This window comes from Anolis carolinensis, chromosome 1 (genome assembly GCF_035594765.1).
Source record: "Anolis carolinensis isolate JA03-04 chromosome 1, rAnoCar3.1.pri, whole genome shotgun sequence".
Taxonomy (NCBI): domain Eukaryota; kingdom Metazoa; phylum Chordata; class Lepidosauria; order Squamata; family Dactyloidae; genus Anolis; species Anolis carolinensis.
In genome coordinates, this window is record NC_085841.1 from 23492334 (window position 1) to 23516893 (window position 24560).

Below are 24560 nucleotides of genomic sequence, written 5' to 3' on the forward strand. Positions count from 1 at the left end.
TCAATTTTTTAAAATCACAGGTCAGTTTATTCCTACTGGTGATGAAGTCGAAGAGCCTTTACGTGAATAACAAAGTGGGGAAACCCCAATATGCAACACAGAGGAACCTCTTGGGACCTTAAGACACCACACTGACATTTGCATTTATTGTGCAGCTTAGGAAAGAAGAAATATAAAGAGGAAAGAAGAGAGGACAGTACGGAGATGCAACGACATCAGGGATTCCTTTGACCCTTTTCCTTTCTAGTTGAGCATCTGCTGCTATTTCTCAGTCAATTTTTCTGGCCTTTGCAATTGAAGAGGATTTTCTTGCAAAGGAAATACAGCAACAAGACAAAGCAGAATAGGTGGTGTTTGGTAATAAAATAGAAAGCCAGCTCCTTGGCGGTGTAAATAACATGGATAAAGATGAAGCAGAAAAAAAATAGGGCATACTGGTTCTGAGGCTGGAATAATTCACGAAGCTCTTCTCCAATCTACACAGGAGAGAAAGGGAAGGGAAGGAAAGGGGAAAAGAAAGGGGGACACAGGTATTATTTATTTATTTATTTATTTCCAGCATTTATACCCTCCCTTCTCACCTGGGGGGAATCAGGGCGGCTTACAACAGTTGGCAACATTTAATACCAAGAACATAATAATAAAACAAAAACAGTACATATAATAAATTAAAACTATAAAAAATACATCATTAAAATACATTATAACAATTAAAACATATGTAAATTACATCAATTTGTCTAAAAACCTCATGTTTCTGCCTTCAATCGGACCATGGGTTGGCTCATAAAATAGTCCCTTGGATCAGCTGCCCTGATTTTAACACAAAAGGAAATAAAGCATGTCATGTACTCACAGGAATACTTACTCGGAAGTAGGTTTCATGGAGATCAGTGGGAATGATGTAATTGCACTTTAGCCATTTAAATATATGCCTACCTAGGAATTAAGTCCCATTAAAATAGGCAGTCTCCAACTTACAAAAATCTGACTTACAAATGTCTCATAGTTACAAATGGGAGTGAGACCATTTCCTCCACCACCACTTCCTCGCCTCCAGAAAGTGAGGAAGGTGAATTCACTCCTGAAAGACTTATGGGGAAAAGGTTGCTCTACTGAAGCTTTCTCACCAATCCATGTTTCCACAACAAGTCAATTTTTTCAAAATCCAATGATCATAGGTACAACCATACACATTCATTCACACACACACACACAACACGGGTGGAGTTACACTTTTAAAAGTATCTGTTCCATCATACATACAAATTAAACTTAAGAACAAACCTACAGAATCAATCTTGTTTGTAGCTTGGGGACTGCCTGTACATAAAAAATAATTTTAAAATAATGACATTATTACTCGCATCTCCTTATGGCTCAAGGCGGGATACAACATTGTTAAAACAAGTGATAAGACACTATTAAAAGACATTCAACAAAATACACAGAGTTAAAATACAAGTAAAATCTATTGATAAAGTGCAGATTAAAATTCACATCTTAAAATTGACCAGGTAGGCCTGCCGGAAGAAATGAGTCTTCAATTGTTTCTTAAATTCCAACAGCTTATCTAGCTGTTGGAACTCTTTTGACAGGTTGTTCCACAATCGCGAGGCAGCTGATGAAAAGATCCTTTGGGTGACGGTTGCCAGTAGAGCTCTGGCAGGTTGGAATAACCACCCCCAGAGGACCAACATTTTTGGAGCAGATTGTTTGGGAGAAGGCGATCCTGTAGGTAATCTGGACCCAAACCATGTAGGGCTTTAAAGGTCAAAACCAACACTTTGTTCTGTACCCTCCAATTGTTCTGATTTGGAGGCACATTTTTTAAAATGACCTAGTTTCTCTCTCCACCTCCCATTTCTCCCCTTTGCCCTCGGCTTACTTATATGGGCACAGCCTTATATGGGCAGTGTAGACTCATATAATGCAGTTTATTGAATGCAGTACAGTGCAGTACTGAATAGGCTGCAGAATAATGCAATACCAAATCTTACAACTGAAAGAGACCCCAAGGGCCATGCTGATTGCCATTCAACCTCTGTTTAAATGCACCCAGAGAAGGAGACCCCACCAGTAGGAGGGAGTGTATTCTCCTGTCAAACAGATTTTACTATTAGAAAGTTCTTCCTAATGTTTAGGTGGAATCTCTTTTCATGCCATTTGAGTCCATTTCTCTGTGTCCTAGTCTCTAGAGCAGCAGAAACCAAGCTTGCCCCTTCCTCGGTGTGACATTCTTTCCAGTATTTAAACATGGCTGTCAGCCTTCTTTTATCCTAGCTAAATAAATATACCAAATTCCCTTGGCCTCTCCTTATTGGGCTTGGCTTCCAGACCTTTGATCCTTTTGGTTGCCCTTCTCTGTACACATCCCATTATATTTCTGTTTCACTGCTTCAGGTCAGACTTGAGCCTGAGTGCCTTAGGAAGCATTGTAAGGTCTTATTTTTTCTTCACCTCGTGGTCACCTTTCCTTGTAATAGTGAGTGGGTTAACTCTATTTCTTACCACTCTCTTACTCTGTTACCCCATTATTTTGTCCCACTTACTGATCGAGATCTGGCCTGGAGACGCAACTGTGCCATTCTTTCCTCATGCTGCCTCTGCTTTTCGTTGTCCTCTTGTCGGTACTTCAGCCGGGTCATGGCCCCTTCCAGTCTCATCTTCTCCAAGTCAAGGTCGGCTGCCGTGATATGCCTGATGCTCAGCTGACCCATTCCCTCTAAACTGCTGGCCTCGTCAATCCTGGAGAAGGCTTCTGGCTGCAAAGTACTGGTCCCTCTTGTAGCACTGACTGCCAGCCGCACAGCTTGGTTCTTATTGTCCAAGGTCTCCATTATATCATCGTGGTTGAACGAAGAGCCTGGGGTCTCTATCACTGCATCCTGTAATGACAAAAGGGCAGGAGAAACAGTTGCCTTTGCCCAAGCCAGTCATTGATATAGTGAAGCCAGGGTTTGCACAGCTAAAACGTGGGCACCTATTGCCACAGGTGTCCTTGTTCCCCTTGAGCTCCAACCATTTAAAATGAAATGCTGACTGTGGCTATGAGACAGAGGCATATGGATTTTTCCAGAAACAATACATTGCTGGCAACTCTTCTCTATCCTAATGTTAAGTATGTTGGCACAACTTGGACCTGCTAGTACTGGCTTATTCAGTCTGTTTTAAACAATGACTTTTAAATTTACATTCTATTTGTGTTTTAATATATGTATTTGTATTGTATTTAATCCTTGCATTATGCACTTCAATAAATGTATTTTCTGGTGGTGTGTTTTAATGTATACGTATTTATCTTATGGCGATGTATTTAATGTATCTTATGGCGATGCCCTACATCAATCTTAAGCGGCTGGGGGGCGGGGGAAGAGGAAAGGGCCTGAGGCTGTTAGGAATTGTGGGAGTTGAAGTCCAAAACACCTGGAGGGCCAAAGTTTGCCCATGCCTGGGCTGGAGAGAGAAGGAGAAAGAGACTGAGACATTTTAAAAGCAGAGGGTAAATTGAGACTGTTTCTGCTAAACTGTGGCAGTTGGGGGGAATTGTCTCTTTCTGCCACTGTCTCCAAGCAGAAAATGTATGTTTGTTGTGCATGGACATTTGATCTGAGCTCTCCAATAATCTAGACAAATCAAGAAGGATCCCAAAAAAAGACTTTCCTCCTTCCGTGTACAGATTGACATCCTTATTTGAAAATCTGAAATATCCAAAATTTCTGAATGGTCCATATGGCACCTAAAGCTGATACCTTGGCCTTCTGATGGTTCAAAGTACACCAGATTTAGTTGATGCACAAAAGTATTTAAAATATTGTATAAAATTATGATATGTTGGAAATAGCAACCTCCCAAGCCTACACCATTTATTTGTTAATGTATATATTTGCTAACCTGTAGTCTATGGGTATGTTAATTTGCCAGTTTATACCTCTTTGGTGTGGGAGGGGTTATAGACCTGTAATTGGACTGAGTATGTGCAGACTCAAGACTCCATTTTGTCTCCAATATGTATTTGGTCTTCAATGAAAGCAGGTTGCTGTTTGGACATCAATGGAAAAGTATGTGTTTGATCTTCAACGAAAGCAGATGTATGTGTCCAGTGGCATGTCTTTATCCTTGGCAGTTTAAAGACATGTTTCTTCAGTTTAACAGCTGAGTTACTTCTGTGCCATTACATTAATGCTTGTGAATATCACTTGTTCAAAGAGTTGACTTCTAACAAGGTCATGTTTTTCTTGACTAATGGTCTCCACATATTCAGGGAGATTCATATTTGCCAAAAAGATATGTGCCCTTAGGGTGCAGTTATTTTCCAATAGGTTAGGCAATATGATGTATATAAGCTGTATTGATTAAACTTGGGTCCCACCTCCAAGGCTTTTCATTGTATTAAGTGCAGGCAGCCCTGGGTTATGAATAAGTTTGTTCCTAAGCTGAATTTGTATGTCAGTTGGAACAGGTACATTTTAAAGTGTAATTCCAGGTGTCTCTTAGGTGAATGAAAGGATTTTCATCCAGTAAATTTCTACTTAGAATGCCCCAGTTTAGGTCCTGCTGCTGAGAGAAATCTGCTGAAAAGAGATCTATGCCTCTTCAGCTTTCTGCATGAATCTTGTGCACAGTGGTAGCCAGTGACCCCCATATCAGTAGGATGGTGAATCTGCTCTAGGCGATAGTCTGAATTTTAAAGGTATTTAAGTTATTTCATAAAAAAGAATGGGAAGATACCACAAGGGCCATCTGGGCCGATGCCATTCTGCCATGCAGGAATACACAATCAAAGCAGTCTAAAAACCTCCAGAGAAGGACACGCCACCTCACTCCAAGGCAGTGTATTCTTCTGTTAAATAGCTTTCTGCAGAAAATAACATTGTGCAAACTTTGTGTAGACTAAGTCCCAACTGCAAAGAGTTTTGCCAAACCCAGAATTCTTCTCTCCCAGGTTCCCTAACACCCAAGAAATACATTTTCAACCTTTTTTCCCCAAATATTCTTTCTATCCCTATTTTCAACCATATTCCAAAGGCAAAATTAGGAGTCCTCTCTCCAAAAACCAATGTATTGGCTTTTTGTGACATTCATCCTGAGACAGCCTCCTTATTTCACCCAAACAACACCCTCCTTCTTGTAAAGAGCCATTTGTTCCAACTTACTGTGTTTTCCTTGTGCTTTTTGGATTCTTTAATTGGTGATATCTGCACGGCAAACTCAATTCCTGCCTGTATCTCCTTGAGGTCCGCACTGCCTTCTTGATATGAGCCTTCCATATTGCTGGAGCGATCCATGTCTGCTTGAATCTCCTTGTCTGTGTGATGAACGGACTCGGCCCCATAGTTGGAGAACTCCGATGAGGAATGGGACTCTTTGCCTGTTTCCTGGGACAAATCAGAAGTTGGGAGAAATTTGGAAGAAGTTTGCATTTAATTAGATGTAACAGAAAACAAAATTTTAAAATGATCAAGGAAGGGGTGAACTATTGATTTATGGCAAAAAAAAAAATTCTGAAGAAAAGAAACAAGGATAGAATGCAATCTTGGAAACCAATTTAGACACTAAGAAACTGCTGCTTGACCAGATAAGGCTTTGAATGCTATATATGCTTAATAAGCTAATGAATATTAATTTTTATGGCCAAGTCAGAGTTTGATAGCCATTTTCTGTACACGTATAATATGTGGTGGGTGGGCGGGGACACATAAAGGGGAAAACATACAATAGGTGTCTTGGAAGAGTGTGAACTCAAAGTATCCACACCAATGGGGAAATGAGGGAGGGATTGCGCAGCGGGGAATGGGGAATAAATCTTATGTTTGCATAACTGTACAGTGTGCCTCTGCATAGGACACCCAACTCAACATACTTGCAAAGTAAAGTTCTTGCTCCAACAACTTGTTTTCTGGAAGTTATTTTGCCTGTCGGACACTTATTTTTGACAACTTGCCAAGGCAAGATGCAAAGGTCATTAATTAAGGTAGAACAATTCCTGGCCTTTTCAGAGCTTGAGAGGTTATTTTCTCTAAGAACTAAACAGGAATGTGTGGTTGCACAACAGCTATGATTAGTCGATCCGTGGTGTCAGGGCCATATGTCCTATTAAGATAAAGCTTTTCCCAATATTGGTTCTCATCTCCATTTCTAAGCCGAAGAGCCTGCCTTGTTCGTAGACACCTCCAAGTCCATGTGGCTGGCATGACTGCATGGAGCGCCGCTACCTTCTCGCTGAAGCAGTACCTATTGATCTACTAATATTTGCATGTTTTCGAACTGCTAGGTTGGCAGAAATTGGGGCTAACAGCGGGAGCTCACTCCACTCACCTGATTCAAACCACCAACCTTTCGGTCAGCAAATTCAGGAACTCAGGGGTTTAATCCACTGCACCACTGGGGGCCCCCTATTACAGAGACAAATTCACCCCCGCACCCCACCTCCAGCAATTCTGATACACCATAATGCTCTATTAAAGCAACTTTACAGTTTCAGCAAAAAATTATTTTTATCTGTAATTACTGGGAGTGAGGGAAAATCCCACTCCCTTCATGTCACTTCTGTGCTGGCAGAAGAGTGTCACCGAAGATAAGTTGCAGTGCTGTGGCACAATCATGGGCTATTAATACCCTGTTTCCCTGAAAATAAGACATCTCCAAAAAATAAGACCTAGCAGAGGTTTTGCTGAATTGCTAAATATAAGGCCTCCCCCGAAAGTAAGACCTAGCAAAGTTTTTGTTTGGAAGCATGCCCGGTGCCCACCAAACAGAACACCAGAGCATGCAGGATTGGTAAATGTACATACCAATTGTACATGGAAATAATGGTAGCAACAAGAAATTCTTGACAGGAGTCACAGTTTGTTTGGTTTGGTTATGTTGGTTTGTGATGACAACTACTGTACAGTATATAATAAATGTTCATTTTTTTGTTCAACAATAAATGTGAATTCTTCTTCATGGAAAAATAAGACATCCCCTGAAAATAAGACCTAGCACATCTTTGGGAGCAAAAAATAATATAAGACACTGTCTTATTTTCAGGAAAACACGGTAGGCTTTGTCTGGGCTGGGTATGTTGCAGGGAGACTGCAGACCACACAATAAAGTCCTAAGTCTATCCCAAATTTGAAAAAATGTATATTGTAGCTGTCATTCTTTCATGTCGCCTCTTATGGTAAAGGTTTTCCTCTGTCATTAAGTCTAGTTGTGTCTGACTCTGGGAGTTCATGCTCATCTCAATTTCTAAGTCAAAGAGCTGGCGTTGTCTGTAGACACCTCCAAGGTCAAATGGCCAGCATGACTGCATGGAGTGCTGTTACCTTCCCGCTGAAGAGGTATCCATTGATATATTCACATTTGCATGTTTTCAAACTGCTAGGTTGACAGAAGCTAATGGCAAGAGCTCACCCTGCTCCCTGGATCCAAACTGCCAACCTTTCGGTTAGCAGGTTCAGCAGCTCAGCAGTTTAGCCCGCTGCACCACCGGGGCTCCTGTTATGTTTTAGGTATTCTCCTCTCTTTCATAGAATAACATTGTGGAGACAATGTCTTACCATAGCAGCTTTAATCCCCAGAAGAGAATGGACACTGGTATTGGATCCCAAGGCAGAAGCCTCTTATTTCCCCACCTGCCCCATGTGGAAAGAGCGAAACCAGCTGTCCCAGTTTGAAGCAGGCATCCACACTGCTCCAACCCAAGCCACCAGTGCTTAACCTGAACTGCCACCAGTGATGTCAAAAAGTTCCATTCTGTGATGAGGTCATAATTTTCCTGTCACTACAATAGTTCAGAAAGTGTTACTAAGGGCTCTTGTGGACTGTTGAACTGCCCTTTTATGTTATTTTAAAGACATGAATGGAATAAATAGATAACTATCCCATGTGCTTGATTTTTATTCTGCCTTCCCCAAGAATGGGATTAATGAGGCTTTTCAAATTAAACGGAAAACACCAAAAACATGAATAAAAATACCAAACATATAGAAAACAATTAAAATCTGCCCCATTAAAACAAATGTGCTGAATTTTCATATGTTATTTTTGCTGTGCTGTTTTTTATTGGTTCGGATTTTTCAAAATGCTAGTTTATATTTAGTAAGGTTTAGGACATCAAACAATACTTTCTTGTTTTGTAAATAATCATTCTCTGAAGTAAGTCACAAACATTTTCATTTAGCATTCCGAATGGTGGCTGAGAGATAGTGATCAAGACCAAAGGATAAGGCTATCATGGATTTTCACCACCCTCATTTTATTCTATATTGCTTTCTTCTACATATATTTATATGCCAGCAATGCAAGAACTCATCAGATAAAAGCAGCAACAAGCTTTCAATATCAAAAAAGTATCAAGATACTTTTATCCCTATTGAAAATCATTCTGTTACTTTTGGCCCAGTTCTCTAATCTATTGTGATCATTTTTGATTCTGATCCTTTCCTCTGGAGTATTAGCTATCCTTCCCAAATTGGCATCATCTGCCTGCTCTCTATCCCATTGTCCAAGTCATTGATAAAGATGTTGAATAGCACCGAGCCCACAAAAAAGCCGATAACAGACACCTGAGGCACTCCTCTGGTCAGTTCTCTCTAGGACAGTGGTTCTCAACCAGTGGTTTCCCAGATGTTTTGGTCTTCAACTCCCAGAAATACTAACAGCTGGTAAACTGGCTGGGATTTCTGGAGTTGTAGGCCAAAACACCTGGGCACCCACAGATTGAGAACCACTGCTCTAGGATAAGGAAGAGCCATTGCTCAGCACCCTTTGGGTTCGGCCAGTTAACCAGTTCCTCATCCACCTAACAAGTCCTCATTTATGTTTTATGAGACTATCATGGGAGATCTTGCTGAAAGCCTTACTGAGCCAAGTGTGGAATTTTGTGACCTCACCATGACAGTTGACCTAGAATGTGGATTTGAATGATTGGGTTTTGTTAACCACGGCAGCTGGGTGTTCAGCTGAGGAGGCTGAATAATAGATCTGAGCTGTGGTCAACTGGCTTCTTTGCCCGAGTTCAAATTCTCCATGGTATGTATTAAGCTGTGTTCTAGTTTCTTTGTCCTCCAATTTAATTCCATTGTTTTATGATCCTGTGGTATCTTGCCTTTCTTCCGAGAAGGAAATTCTTTTCTCTGTACACATTTTATCCTAACAAAATTATGAGAGAAAAGGTTAGCAGACTGAACCAAAGACACACATTGAGTTTTATTGAGGTGAATCTAGGATTTAACAAATATAATACCTTCTTTGCTGAATATAAATGTTCTGTGTTACCATGCCATCTCACATAAGTAAAGGTAAAGGTTTCCCCTGATGTTAAATCCAGTTGTGTCCGACTCTGGGGGGTTGGTGCTCATCCCCATTTCTAAGCCGAAGAGCCAGCGTTGTCCGTAGACACCTCCAAGGTCATGTGGCCAGCCAGAGTGGTATTTATTTATTTATTTATTTATTTACAGTATTTATATTCGGCCCTTCTCACCCCGAAGGGGACTCAAGGCGGATCACATTACACATATAAGGCAAACATTCAATGCCTTAACACAGAACAAAGACAGAGACAAACGCAGCTCCGAGCTGGCCTCGAACTCATGACCTCTTGGTCAGAGTGATTTGTTTCAGCTGGCTGCAGCTGACTGCTCACCAGCCTGTGCTGCAGCCCAGGCTACCTATTGATCTACTCACATTTGCATGTTTTCAAACTGCTAGGTTGGCAGGAGCTGGTGCTAACAGCGAGCGCTCACTCCACTCCCAGAATACGAACCTGCAACCTTTCGGTCTGCAAGTTCAGCACTTTAATACACTGAGCCAACGGGGGCTCGCCATCTTACATATCACAGATGAAAACTGGAATATGTGACCAAGCAACATCAGAGTGTGTTTAATATGGCAAAAGTTAGTGGTGAGAAAGAATAGACAAGCTAGGTGTCAAGACCCAGGCTGCAGAGCACCAATAACCATACACAGAGGCCAGAATCTATCTAATATCTTTATTGAAGGAATATATAAAGTTAATAAAAACAAGTGTAGAAAATAGTCCAGAATTAGACCTTTCAGGAAAGGTCAGAATTAGTCCAAAAAAGCAATGTCCAATAAGAAATATTAAGGTCCAAAGTTGTAATCCAATAACCGAAACACTCACTTTGCCAAGCAAAGTGAGGGGAGATGACAAGGTCCTTTAGTCCATGAAACTTGAGCGAGGCTAGGAAATAACTTGATACTTGAAACAAGGCTTGAACGTGGAACAGGGTAACTAAGAACAAGAACAAGGTCCGTGGAATCACTTGATAGAATCCGTGGAACAAGGCAAAGATTGATCCTGGGAAACAAGGCAAAGTCCGTAGATAAACAAAGGCTGGGAAGCAAGGCGAAGGCTGGATAGCAAGGCAAGGCTTGAGCAGGAGCGAGGCTTGAATCGGAGCGCGCTGTCCAGACACAACTCGCTCCGTAGGCTGACGAATTGACTCCGCGAAGTTACTACGCGGGTAAAACACCTAAATAGAGTCTAACTTTCCCGCCGAAGCAGTTCTCTGGGAATCAGAACCGAAAGCTAAACTCTGAGACCAGATGTGAGACTCCCCAAAGATTCTCACGAGAAGCAGTCTTAATTGGCCACATTCTTAGCTGCAATCCTCGCACTCCTGCGCGAAGCTGATTCCAAACTTCTCTGTTGTTTACAAAACTCCCGGCGCAAGAACACGGGAGAAGTAGGCTCTGGGCTTGTTTGACATACTTCTGGGAGACAACTTTCTTGCAGGTGCAAGGTTCCCAGATCTGCCTGGGAAAGATCTGGCTGAGAAGAATCCAGTTCAGACTGGGAAGGTAAAAAACCCCAGTTTTCATCTTCATCAGGAATTACAATGTCCTGAGCAGGACTACAAGGCCCATGGGTCATCACACTATCCCCCTCCTCAAGGCCCCTCCCAAACTGGGGCCCTCTCCCCGAGGCGCGAGGTCGCGGTTTGGTGGGATAGGTCTGATGAAAGCGACGGGTTAGATCAGGAGCATGGACTGTGGAGGCGTCTTCCCAAGAGCGTTCCTCAGGGCCAAAACCCACCCAGTCAATGAGATATTGTAGGCGGCGGCGGTGAAAGCGAGAATCCAAAATGTCCTCAACCTCGAACTCCTCCTCCCCATTCATCAAAACAGGAGGGGGGGCTGGTTGGTCTGTATCAGGTCGCACACCATCCGCCGGAAGGAGCAGGGAACGGTGAAACACTGGGTGAATGCGCATTGAACGCGGAAGTTGGAGTTTGAAAGTCACGGGGTTTAATTGCGCCACCACTGGATAGGGGCCAATGAAACGGGCATCTAACTTCCGGCAAGGGCGGTGGGAGGGCAGGAAGCGAGTGGACAGAAAAACCCGATCTCCTACCTTGATTTCGGGGCCCGGCTGGCGATGTTTGTCAGCGTGGCGTTTATAGTCCTCCTTGGCTTGGTCCAGTTGCTGGAGCAAAAGTTGTTGCACCGCTGTGAGTTCCTGCAGCCAATCCTCTGCTGCGGGAACTTCTGAAGTTTCAATGACAGGGGGGAAGAAACGTGGATGGAAGCCGTAGTTTGCAAAGAACGGCGTTTCTTTTGTAGAAGCTTGAACTCCATTGTTGTAGGCAAACTCAGACAGTGGTAACAGAGAAGCCCAATTATCCTGTTGGTAGTTTACATAACAGCGAAGATACTGCTCCAAAGTGGCATTGGTGCGCTCCGTTTGCCCATCTGTTTGGGGATGATGAGCTGAAGATAAGCGAGAGTCTATGCCCAATAGTTTTTGTAGTGCCTTCCAAAAACGAGAGGTGAATTGAGATCCACGGTCTGTGACTAAACTCTTGGGCAAACCATGTAGTCTGAAAACATGTTGAAGAAATAGATCCGCAGTTTCTTTGGCCGTGGGGAGGCCTTCACAGGGAATGAAATGGGCTAACTTGGTGAAAAGGTCCACCACCACCAAGATCGTGGTGAATCCACAGGAAGGTGGTAAGTCAGTGATGAAATCCGCGGAAATTATTTCCCATGGGCGAGATGGGGTAGGAAGGGGGTGTAAAAGCCCTGAGGGCTTCTCCCTTCGTATCTTGGAGCGCTGGCATACTGGGCAGGTGTTGACATATTTTTCCACATCCTTGCGGATCTTGGGCCACCAAAAATCCCTTAGGATCAAATGCATAGTTTTAAATAGTCCGAAGTGTCCTGCTGGTTTGCAGTCATGACACAGACGAAGCGCTTTTTCCCTGCCCGGTCCGGGTGGGATATAAACATGATTTCTATAGCAGAGCAGCCCATCTTTAAGCGAAAAGGGAAAGTGCAGACCTTGGCGAAGTTGGTCCTGCGCCCAGGCATCTGCTTGCTGACTAGCCCTGATTTCTTGAGCACAGATGAGTCCTGGAGTAGGGGAAGTTGAACCAATGGGAATGGATTTGGTGTTCCCCACCGTGAGCGTGGCAAAGTTCTCGGGTTGTAGCAGTTGGGATTCAAAGGTCTCCTTGCGTCCTGCAGCGTACTCCGGTTTACGTGACAGGGCGTCTGCTTGCTTGGTTTGGGCTGGGGTCACATAATGGATCTGGAAGTTGAAACGTTCAAAGAATAAAGCCCAACGTTGCTGCCTCTGATTTAGTTTGCGGGCAGTTCTTAAATGTTCTAGATTACGATGATCTGTGTGGACTTCAATGGGAAATTTGGCCCCTTCTAGCCAATGTCTCCAAGTTTCAAAGGCTGCCTTTATGGCCAGTAGTTCTTTTTCCCAAATGGTGTAATTCCTCTCTGGTGTGGTTAGTTGACGAGAATAAAAGGCACAGGGATGGAGGTGATCTCCCACCGGTTGTAAGAGTACAGCCCCAATTGCCACATCAGAGGCGTCCGCTTGCACCACAAAAGGGGTTCCAGGATTTGGGTGCTGTAGAATTGGCTGGGAGGTGAATAGTTTCTTTAGTTGCTGGAACCCTTTCTCTGCTTGATCAGTCCAGCGGAAAGGCTGCTTTCCACGGATGCAGCTAGTGATGGGGTCGGACCAGCGGGCAAAATCTGGAATGAACTTGCGGTAATAGTTCGCGAACCCCAAGAAACGCTGCACCTCTTTCTTGTTAGTTGGCGCCCGCCATTCCAATACTGCTGAAACCTTGGCTGGATCCATGGAAAGCCCTAGAGGCGAGATGCGGTAACCAAGGAAATCTACCTCTTGTAGATCAAAGGCGCATTTTTCCAGCTTGGCATAAAGTCCATGATCCCGCAATCGTTGTAACACCATTTTGACGTGGTTCTCATGTTCTGATTGTGATCTAGAAAACACCAAAAAATCGTCCAGGTAGATTATCAAGAACCTGTCTAGATAGTCCTGAAAAATGTCATTGACAAAATGCTGGAACGTTGCGGGGGCTCCGCATAAACCGAAATTCATAACTCGGGACTCGAATAATCCGAATTTGGTCTGGAAGGCGGTCTTCCACTCGTCCCCTTCCCTGATGCGAACTAAGTTGTAAGCCCCCCGAAGATCCAGCTTGGTGTAAACCTTGGCTCCTCGAAGCCGATCCAGTAGATCCGAGATTAAGGGCAGGGGATAGCTGTTCCGCTTGGTGATATTGTTCAATGCTCTGTAGTCCACCACCAAGCGTAGTTCCCCTGACTTCTTCTTCACAAACATCACTGGGGAGGCGGCTGGGGATTGAGAGGGTCTGATGAATCCCTTGCGAAGGTTTGTCTCTAAGAATTCCCTGAGAGCTTCTTGCTCTGGTTCAGTCAGGGAGTAGAGATGCCCTCGCGGGATCGGGGCCCCCTCCACCAAGTCAATGGCACAGTCATAAGGTCTATGTGGGGGTAATTTTTCGGCTTCTTTCTCATTGAATACATCCCAATACTCGGAGTACTTCTTTGGCAAGGTGATGATGGGCTCGGTGTCTGTGGCGTGGCATACCTTGGCTACGAGGCAATGGTTTTGGCAGTACGGTGAAGCAAACTGCAGTTCTCTGTTGGACCAGGAGATGTTAGGGTCGTGGAGAGTCAGCCATGGAATTCCCAAAATCACAGGGAAATGGGGGACCTCGGTAACAAAGAAGGAAATCTCTTCCATATGTTCCCTTATCCACATCCTGGTGGGTTCCGACCACTGACTTACGGGGCCCGTCTTGAGGGGGCGGCCGTCTATGGCTTGCACCACACGGGCATTCTTGAAATCATGATATTGTAATCCCAGAGAGTCGGCATACTCTCTATCGATGAAATTGTTGGTAGCTCCAGAGTCTATCATGGCGTGGATCATGACGGGTCCCCTTTTTGCTGACCATAATGTGACCACGAGAAGGAACAGGACCCCGGTTGGCGGCTCTTGGATGGATTTTTTGACCGGGTTGGCGAGCCTCTCTACACCCGGTCGTTGGCTTCCCCCGCCGGTTGTGTGCCAGTCGGCTCAGACGTCTTCGTCTCCGTGGAGGACGCCGCCGCAAGACGGGCGGCAGGCTTCCCTTTGGCTGGGCACTCTCTGGCGAAGTGGCCCCCGTTCCCGCAGTACCAGCAGAGGTTTAAGCGTTGACGACGGGCCTTCTCGGCGGCATCTAGTCTGGGACGCACATTGCCCAACTGCATCGGCACCTCCTCGCCTCCTCTGGGGTATGGGGTTGGCGGTGGGGGTCTCCAGACCGGACGCGGCTGAATGCTGGCGGGAGCGGGGGGTTTTGCCCCGGCTCTACCGCCCTGGCCTCGAACCCACTGTTTCCTGTTGGCAATCATGACTTCAGCCCGTAAACATTGATCAATGAGTGCCTCGAGGGTCTGGGGAGGATCCACCTTGGAGATTTCTTCCAGCATTTCAATGTTGAGACCCTCCCGGAATTGTCCCCTGAGGGCTACATCGTTCCAGCCGGTGTTGTGGGCCAGCACTCGGAACTCGGCTATATACTGAGACATAGGTCTGTCTCCTTGGAAAAGGCGACGGAGTTTGTGACCGGCTGCCTCCAAATTGTCCTCGATTCCCCAAGTCTCCTTGAGGTGGTCCAAGAAGCGTTGCGCTGATCTTAGGTGTGGAGAGGCTTGGTCGTACAGTGCCGTCGCCCAGCTGGCCGCTGGCCCGTCTAGAAGACTGTAAACCCATGCCACTTTGATGTCTTCTTGGGGAAACTCGGCAGCACGGGCCTCTAGATAAGCTTGACATTGGCGACGGAAGACATGAACCTTAGAAGCTTCTCCAGTAAACTTGGTTGGCAACGCCATGGCCGGAAGACGAATTCCGCGTTCCTTCAAACCCCTTATTTCTCCATCCTGTGCATTGAGCTTATCACGGATTCGGTCCACCTCATCCTTGTCGATGGTGTAGGTAATCGGCTGGCCGCTCGGCCCAGGTACGACTCCGGTAGACATTCTGGCCGAGGTTAATTGGTGCTTAGGGTGGCGGAGTCAAACTGTCAAGACCCAGGCTGCAGAGCACCAATAACCATACACAGAGGCCAGAATCTATCTAATATCTTTATTGAAGGAATATATAAAGTTAATAAAAACAAGTGTAGAAAATAGTCCAGAATTAGACCTTTCAGGAAAGGTCAGAATTAGTCCAAAAAAGCAATGTCCAATAAGAAATATTAAGGTCCAAAGTTGTAATCCAATAACCGAAACACTCACTTTGCCAAGCAAAGTGAGGGGAGATGACAAGGTCCTTTAGTCCATGAAACTTGAGCGAGGCTAGGAAATAACTTGATACTTGAAACAAGGCTTGAACGTGGAACAGGGTAACTAAGAACAAGAACAAGGTCCGTGGAATCACTTGATAGAATCCGTGGAACAAGGCAAAGATTGATCCTGGGAAACAAGGCAAAGTCCGTAGATAAACAAAGGCTGGGAAGCAAGGCGAAGGCTGGATAGCAAGGCAAGGCTTGAGCAGGAGCGAGGCTTGAATCGGAGCGCGCTGTCCAGACACAACTCGCTCCGTAGGCTGACGAATTGACTCCGCGAAGTTACTACGCGGGTAAAACACCTAAATAGAGTCTAACTTTCCCGCCGAAGCAGTTCTCTGGGAATCAGAACCGAAAGCTAAACTCTGAGACCAGATGTGAGACTCCCCAAAGATTCTCACGAGAAGCAGTCTTAATTGGCCACATTCTTAGCTGCAATCCTCGCACTCCTGCGCGAAGCTGATTCCAAACTTCTCTGTTGTTTACAAAACTCCCGGCGCAAGAACACGGGAGAAGTAGGCTCTGGGCTTGTTTGACATACTTCTGGGAGACAACTTTCTTGCAGGTGCAAGGTTCCCAGATCTGCCTGGGAAAGATCTGGCTGAGAAGAATCCAGTTCAGACTGGGAAGGTAAAAAACCCCAGTTTTCATCTTCATCAGGAATTACAATGTCCTGAGCAGGACTACAAGGCCCATGGGTCATCACACTAGGAGAGGCTGCGGCAGTTTGCTTTTTCCTAACGTCCCGGGAATGGCAACATTCCGCCCTTTTTAATTGAATGTGAACTTATTTTTATACTTTGCTTTCAGTTTGTAGCAATGGAAGTAATTAAGGGAGCCAAATGGGAATAGGAATGAGAAGCTGGGGCATTTAAAAAGCAGCTGAAGAGTGCACTGACAGAGTATTAATTCAGACTGCCCTTGCTAAATAGAGACAGTTGGAGAGTAAGTGTGTGTGGATTTTAGAATGTTTCCTTCTGGTCGGGATAACTGACATTTTCCACTTTGTCTTCCTCAGTTGTATTTAATAATGTTAAACAGTTGTCCACAAGACCTTCTCCATCTCTATAATAATGAGCTTCTTAAAATTAGTCTTTAGGTAGCATCATCTGTATTTATTCCTAATTATGGAAAAGTAACATATGACCTAGGAGGTGTCTACAGACAATGCCAGCTCTTCTGCTTAGAAATGGAGATGAGCACCAACCCCCAGAGTCAGACATGACTAGATTTAATGTCAGGGGAAAACCTTTACCTTTACCTTACTAACATAATTTTCATTTGCGAGGAGTAGGCATTTAAACCGTATGTCTTAGCCCAACACTACTATAGACAGGGGTCAAGAAACTTCTACTTATCATTGCCCTGTAGATTTTTCAGTTGCTGGTGGTATCCAAAAAGGACAAGAGTGGCCTTATATTTAGCACACCATGAACCTAGTATTTCCCTTTCGTCCCAGCTAAAGCAGATATACCAAATCAATGTGATTGACATAAATGTAGATTCATCATTCAATAGGATAAATCTAGTCGAGGCTACCAACAGGATGAACCAGGACATTTGTCTACCTGAAGGAAAGAACAAGAAGGCACCTTCCATGACATGAGTAGAAGTTGATGGGACTGGAAGTTGAAGCACTGGGAATGGAATAGAGTTCTTTCCTAGTCAATTAGATTGTACAAGACAAATTGGCTGAGCTACTACATCAGTGGTTCTCAACCTGTGGGTCCCCATGTGTTTCAGCCTACAACACCCAGAATCCCAGCCAGTTTACCAGCTGTTAGGATTTCTGGGAGTTGAAGGCCAAAACATTTGGGGACCCATATATTGAGAACCACTGCACTACATGGTTGCACATAGTATAAGAATTCTGCACATGAAACGTCACTATGACTCCCTGTCACCAACCTCAGGACTCATTTCTCCATTTTGATAATCATTTCACCACCATGAACTTGCTGAAATTGGAGGAGAACAGGGAGAATCAGAGAAGCAACACAAGGAATAGAACAAAGACATGTCCACTGAGATCTGCTAGTGTCTCATTAAACAAGTTGGAGAGGCTGCAGCAATTTGTTTTTTCTTGAGCCTATTGGGAAGGACAAGACTCTACCCCCTCCTCTCCTGTTCTACTGTGTGAATTGATCATGAATTACTTTGGAACTTTGTAATGATTGAAGTGAGCCAAGAAAAAAGGACTAATTTAATTATTTATTTGTGTGTTAATTATTATATGTTCACACTGAAGTTTATTTTATGTATTGTTTTATTGTGTATTTGGTTTGTTCACTTATTATGGCATTGCATGTTTACCATTTTTTTGCCTGGAAACCGTGCTGAGTTCCCCTGGGGAGATAGGGTGGGTTACAAATAAAATATTATTAATAACAATGCAGGAAGAGGAGAGAGAAATGGGGATATTGAGTTTTGGGGGGCGCTGTGTAGTTTAAATTATGTTTCAACTGTATTTGATTGTTTTTAGGTTTGATGAGATGGAGGATATGCTTGTTTTTATTTTTGTTTTTGATGTATTTACATTTGCACAAAGTAAAGTTGCTTTTTAGCCACTCCGAGTCTCTATAAAGATAGGAAAAATAGAATAAAGTAAGTAAATAAACAATATTTTAAAACCAAATTAAAAAGTGGAACTGCAGAGGGTTAAGAACTATCTCTGCCAAAAAGGAAAAGTTGTAAGGGATGTATGATTTCATCAATTTTCTTTCAGAAATGCATGCCTTATAGCCCTCCGCCCACCTAATGTTTTTTAGGATGCCAGTGCTGACCTGCCAACATCTCAAGTCCTCCCTGTTGGGGCAGCTGATGCTCTGGGCGATGGAGACCAGCAAACACCGCTAGAGACCCGGAGGCAGATGGAGGCCTCCAACAGCCCTCTGAGCTTGGAAGTGGTTGCCCAAGAAGAACAGAAAGGCCACAAAGGTGACAAGAGTGAAGGCAAAAAGGAGCAGGAAGAGAGAAACTCCAGACAGACACTCTGTGCTGATAGCGACATTGAAAAGATGCGCTTGGATTTTGAGCTGGCCATGGTGAAGCGCCAGCATGAGGAGAATGACAAACAGCGGCAACATGAGGAAAGGATGGAGCACATCCGCCAGCAGTTGCCACCCAGGACCGGAGCTCGAGGGGAAGAGGAGCCCCACGGTGCCAGGCTGGACCCTATCACCGAAATTGAGTTGGAAAAATTGCGCATGGAGTTTGAGCTGGCCAAACTGAGGCACATCTCTGAGGAGAATGAGAAACAAAGGGATCATGAGCGGAAGATGTATGAAGACAAGGAGAAGCAGCGGCAGCATGAAGAAAAGATGGAGCAGATGCACCAACGTCAAGGGAACATCAGAATGGTAAGCCAGAAGGTTTCCACCAACGGTATGGCAGGAACACTGACTGAGGCGCAGTCTGCGGCCTCCGCTGAGATGGGGAAGGTGAGGATTGAGCTCCAGCTTGCTATGGAAGTGTACCTTCCAGAAATGGAGGATAAGAAAAAGAACCATCACTGTGAGCAGAATATCCTAAAGCTTGGGGCGGAAGTAGAAAGCAAACCTGAGGCAGGCAAAGCTCAAGTACCCCCTGAACAGCAGAACAATGGTGTGACTGAACACCTGGGCCTACAAGTTCCCCGCATTGTGGTCAATGGTGCAGAGTCAAAGTGGTCAAGCAGCAGGCTGGACTTAGCCATTGAGACCGAGTTGGAGAGGAGGCGGATGGAGTTTGAGTTGGCAAGGCTGAAATATGAGCATGAGGAGAACGAACGACAGCGTCGGCATGAGGAGAAGATGGAGCAGCTGCGTCAGCAAGGGGTGCCGCTCCGGGAGGTAAGGTCAGGTAAGTGGGGTGGGAACGGTGCAGATTTTAAAAAGGTGCAAGGATGCATCACTTTTCCTTCCCTATGTGGAACCTTCCACTTGTTGTTGTGAGCCTTCAAATTGTTTCCAGCTTATGGAGACTCGAAGGTAAAGATATTACAGGGTTTGCTGAGGAAGAGAGAGTTTGGCTGGCAAGTCTGTTTTCCTGATGGAGTAGGGATTTGAACTCTGGTCTCCAGAGTCATAGCACAATGCTCAAACCACTACAGCATGCTGGCTCTCATAACCTTGCACTTTGAGGTCTAAATTATAGCTTGGGTAATGTTAGTTTAGTTTTCTCTCTTCAGCAATTTCCCTGGTGCTATTTTTTGGTATAGTATAGCTTGAGGATGAAAACTCCTTGGCCCTCTAGACATTTTGTCCTGTAATTCTCATTGGCCCCATCCCATATACAATGATAGAATAACAGAGTTGGAAGAGATCACATGGGCCATCTAGTCCAACCCCCTGCCATGCAGGAAAAGCACAATCAAAGCAATATGGCCCATTGCAAGAAAGTGTGGGAATTGAAAGGGATCCAAGATTTCCTGATCTAGCTCAAGAGGGATTTCCCCCTCAAGCTGCATCTTCTTTTTTGTTATATTTATAACCCACCTTTCTTCCAATGTACCCAAAACAATGTGCACAGCTCTCATCCTCCATATTTTATCATCACAACAATATTGTGAGGTAGATGAGGCTGCTCTCTAGTTTGTCTTTACAATAATATTGTGATATATCAATAGATCAGGTTGTATTGAGTGTCATGGCTCAGTAAGGACTAGATCATCCAAACCCCAGATCAGCTCTATATAAACTCTACACCCAACTAACCTTAAACTGGTCAGATGTAATATTATTGTTTTTGCTATTACTGTTGTTGTTCATGTTATTGTTATTTTGTCCACAGTTTCTGAATGAAGAACCCATGTCATGATCATTGGCTGTCTTTCCTTCATATGCTGGATCATCACCCAGGAGAGATGTACACGGAAAAGCCTTTTCATTCTAACTATAGATCTCTTCTCCATGTTGACAGTATTATATGATACTTTATTGAAATACTTCAGTATGTCTGCTTTCAGATTTATTTTCACGAGACCAATACTTTTAGAGACTAGAGCATGGCTTGGAATCACTATGTTTAAGCACAGTTCTTGGAATCTCCCAGCCCCAGTGCAATTAAAAACATAACATTTGGTGCATTTTTTCTTTTAATTGCACAGAAATCATATTGCGAGCAGGGGGAGACAAGAAACATGAAAATTAAAAAGTAATGAAACAAAATAATGAAAAAATTAGCCAGCTGGCAATTAACTGAAAATGCATAAATGAAAAACCATGTATGCATAAATTTCTAGGAAAAAAGGAAAATTATCCAGATATGTATCCAAAGTAACACATATTTGATTTAGCATTTAAGAACTATAGTCCCAAGCAGTAAATTTTCTATGTTCTAGATTAGAGCATCACTACAGCAGACTATTTGCTTTCCAGTTCAAACTCAGTCTTTAAGAATTTACTAAACTATCAACAAATACATTTGACATTCACATCTGGATTGTTCTGTAGGAGTAACACATGCCTTTCTAGACACAGCATCTTCTAGATCAAAGATGCCACAGTAGAAACTTAGTTTTCACATTTACACAATCTTTGAGACCATGGAAGTTTCCATCACATGATGGAACAATTAAGGGTGCAGTACAGAATTAAGGACTTGTTCATTGAAAACGTGGGGCAGAATCCTTTTGGTGTCTTACACATTCATACATCAACCCTACAGAAACAGCTGAACATTTCTATTTCTGCCCAGTACAAAATAGCTGATTTCAGTTAAAGATTGTGAAACCAGAGCTGCAGATATGCCAATGCATTTGTGTATTGCATTGCACATGTGCATTCGGTCAGACAACAACTCAACACATTGAGGAAACAATGTGCAAATTCCAAATAATTCAGTGAGTGTAACTGTTCTGTGCTCTTGATGTACAGTCTGATCAATTTAGAAGATCTATAATCACCAACACGTTAGCTACTTGGCAAATTGTAGGATGTCTTTAACTTTTCAATAATTTGCTACAGTCTTCCTAAGCATCTTTCTGATATGCATAATCAGTACATTTCAAAGAGTAAATACAACTGACCTTAAAGGCCATGAGGGAATACTGGGATAAAGGCAGACTAAAAGAAATAATGATGAACTCAAAGTATTTGGAGCTTTGTCGATGACAACCAGTGCCTTGAACTGAGCATGATGTTCTTTTTTTTTTGGTGTTTGGAAAGGTTATGGTTTAAATTACAACATCGTTGTTTAAAAACAACTTTTCCAAGATTTGTTCTTGGTGCACTTCTGCCATGAAATCTAGTCTCAAGTCACAAATGGTGGTTCACCTCTGTGAGAAAAACCTGCACTCACCTTACCAACCAAATTTAATACAAAGCATTCCTGCAACATAGATGGAGCCAGATAATCCCAAGAATCAGAACCTAAGCAGCAGTCATAAAACTAATTGTGTTTGCTATAAAGGGCAATTTTTTTAAACTCAACATTCTCATTATATGCAAATTCTCCTACAGAAATGGCCATATTTTGTATTTGTGATTATGCTGTAGAAAAAACAAATCTATATGGGTCCAGTCCTTAGAATGGAAATACATATGGGTTAATATGTTTATACAGGCATTTACTTTTCCCTGATTTCAATTCCATACCCAATGCTCAAACCACTCCTGCCATGGGTTTGTACCACACTGCATCTGAGGATCAATGTATGTGATATCTCACTCAAAATGCTCAGACAGAAAACTAGAGAAGGATCCTGTACCTTTAATGGTGGTATACAAGAGGGAATTTTAGTGGATGTTGCTTGTTGAGCAATCAGGTAACAAATAGAACCTACTGAAATCCCCCCTTCTACACAACCAATTAAGGTATAGGAGTCCACTCCACTTTTCTCTTTGACAGTGGCTGTCAGGATATTTATTTATTTCCAACATTTATATCCCGCCCTTCTCACCCGGAGGGATTCAGGGCAGCATACACAACTGGCAACAATTCGACGCCAACACATAAATAAACAGGATACAGGGCTCTAACAGCATGAAAGCAGAGGTTAACCAAAACAACACCTGGCTTGTGCCAAATCCTTTTTACTTAAAGCTATAACTTAAATACTTGGCCGTTTCAAGATCCGATTTCAAAACATAATGATAGCATACAGCTGAAGATACAAAGCAAAGTCTCATTAACAATGAGCATACTACAAGCCGACACAGGATCAAGAATAAACAGTAGCCAAGGTTTGCAGTCCACGAGTCAAATGCTGAGAGTTCATTTATAATGTTCCGGGGGCAAGAGTACAAACTGTAGTCAGAGTTCCAGGAGTCGAGCCAGATAAACAAGAGTCCAGAGCCTAGAGTCCCTTAGTGTAATGTGCGAGGTTTCAGGAGTACAAACCATAGTCAAAGTTCCAAAGACCAAGCCATATAAGCAAGAGTCCAAGGGAAATCCAAAATCCATAAATCAAAAGCCAGGAGTCAGGGGATTCAAAGTACATCAAGGTCCATGACAAGATTATAAGACCAGCAGTGTTCAAAGCAACGTTCTCACCAAGGTGCAAGGTTCAGCAAGGTACATCACAAGACTTCACGACACAGGTCAGGATACCACAGTCCAGCCAACATCTACACCCAATTACTACAGATACCTTTTTCCCCAAACAGCTGTCTCCAACCAGGCTCTTCTTATGCAGCTGATCACAGATGTATCCTATCTCCTCAGGCCTCTCCCCTCATCACTACTGCCTGTGAGTCCTCACATACAGATCACTCTGACCTTTAGAACCAGGAGGAAGATAAATCTCTTCCATGCATTTCATAGCAGCTACTACCCATTACCAGCCTGCTAAGCATGATACTATATTAACCACCACCAGACTGCCAGACATTTTATATACTAACCACCCCCAATTGCTAGGCATGCCACTATACCAACCACCAAGGCACTGCTGGCTTAACGTTTAGAGGAAACCTTGCTTCCGTTGGCAATTCTGGGTGGGAAAGGCATGGCCTATTAATTTTGGACACTCATTTGTGTGACGCACAGAGACTGCAGTTTCAATCTTGCAATATCAGCAATACACAGCTCCATGTATTTTTAACCAATTATTCAAACAGCACACAAAATGCTGATGATAACGAGAACGTCAGGAGATGCAGAAAGTGACCAGAGAAGAGAAAGCAAACTCCACTCTTCAGCATTGGTCTGGAGCCATTTGGAAGTCAGAAGTGATTGAGCCAATGGAGCCATGGATAATCTGGCCCTGTTGTCCAGTACAGAATACGCTGCACAGCAGTGGATGGGAACAAAGCCAAAATTAGGTGAGGTTGGAGACTTCACTGCCCTTGCTTCCTCTCTCTCTCTACACCCCCCCCCCCCCCCCCGGCCGCTCCCTGCCTAGATGTCAGCCAGGGATGGACAGCTAGCAATTCCAGAAGTCTAAAATAAATCAATTGCAAGAGGGCTTTTGAAATTAGTGCAGCTCTGGGGAGAAATGCTGGGCTACAACTTTCAGAATCTTCCAGCCAGTACTTACCTGGGGTTTCTAAAGAATGTAGTCCAAAACAATCATTTTTTCCTCCAGGTCTCACAGCAAGAGGGCCAGTTTCAGCATTAGCTACTTTAACTCCTTCTCCATCCATCCACATCCCCATCTCTCTTGCACTTCCCTCCCCATTATCTCTTTTCATCTTTCTGGAAGAGTTCAGGAAAGTAGATGTGGCTTTTGCCCATAGTCTGAATGCGTCGTTTGCAGTTTTTCCTTTCCTTTTCCTTTGAAACATCTACCAAATGTTGCATATTCTGTGTCTTCCCTCCCCACCTTTATTTTGTTTCAAGTACTACATGCTTGTACTGTTGTTTAAAAATAATGGGCGGGGAGGGGGGCACTTCAAAATTTCTAGAAGTGCAGGGACACATGAACACAGGCCATGCCCTCTCAGCATTTTGGCATGACTATTGCAAACACATATTTGAAAGCATCCACACATATGTTGGAAGAAAACG

At 43.7% G+C, this 24560-nt stretch overlaps 2 protein-coding genes across 3 annotated transcripts in view; one reads left to right on the forward strand and one right to left on the reverse strand.

Moving 5' to 3' along the window:
* On the reverse strand, positions 1-23205 carry LOC100566926 (uncharacterized). Of its 2 annotated transcripts, none has more exons than XM_062971248.1 (4): positions 23106-23205; positions 5157-5378; positions 2553-2888; positions 1-476 (listed from the first exon to the last, which is right to left on the reverse strand). In XM_062971248.1, the coding sequence occupies exons 1-4, from the start codon at positions 23130-23132 to the stop codon at positions 273-275; spliced, it is 789 nt and encodes a 262-aa protein (XP_062827318.1). In that variant the 5' UTR covers positions 23133-23205; the 3' UTR covers positions 1-272. The 2 variants fall into 2 exon arrangements, with proteins under 2 accessions (XP_062827318.1, XP_062827323.1); XM_062971253.1 differs by lacking the exon at positions 23106-23205 and adding an exon at positions 7545-7716.
* Positions 8890-24560, forward strand: part of LOC100568065 (involucrin) — a 20791-nt gene continuing 5120 nt past the window's right edge. Inside the window, exons 1-3 of the mRNA XM_062971237.1 lie at positions 8890-9018; positions 18401-19462; positions 20403-23875. Of these exons, the coding sequence (XP_062827307.1) occupies positions 9016-9018; positions 18401-19462; positions 20403-20429 (1092 nt within the window). The 5' untranslated portion in view covers positions 8890-9015 and the 3' untranslated portion in view covers positions 20430-23875. The remainder of the gene's footprint in view (positions 9019-18400; positions 19463-20402; positions 23876-24560) is intronic.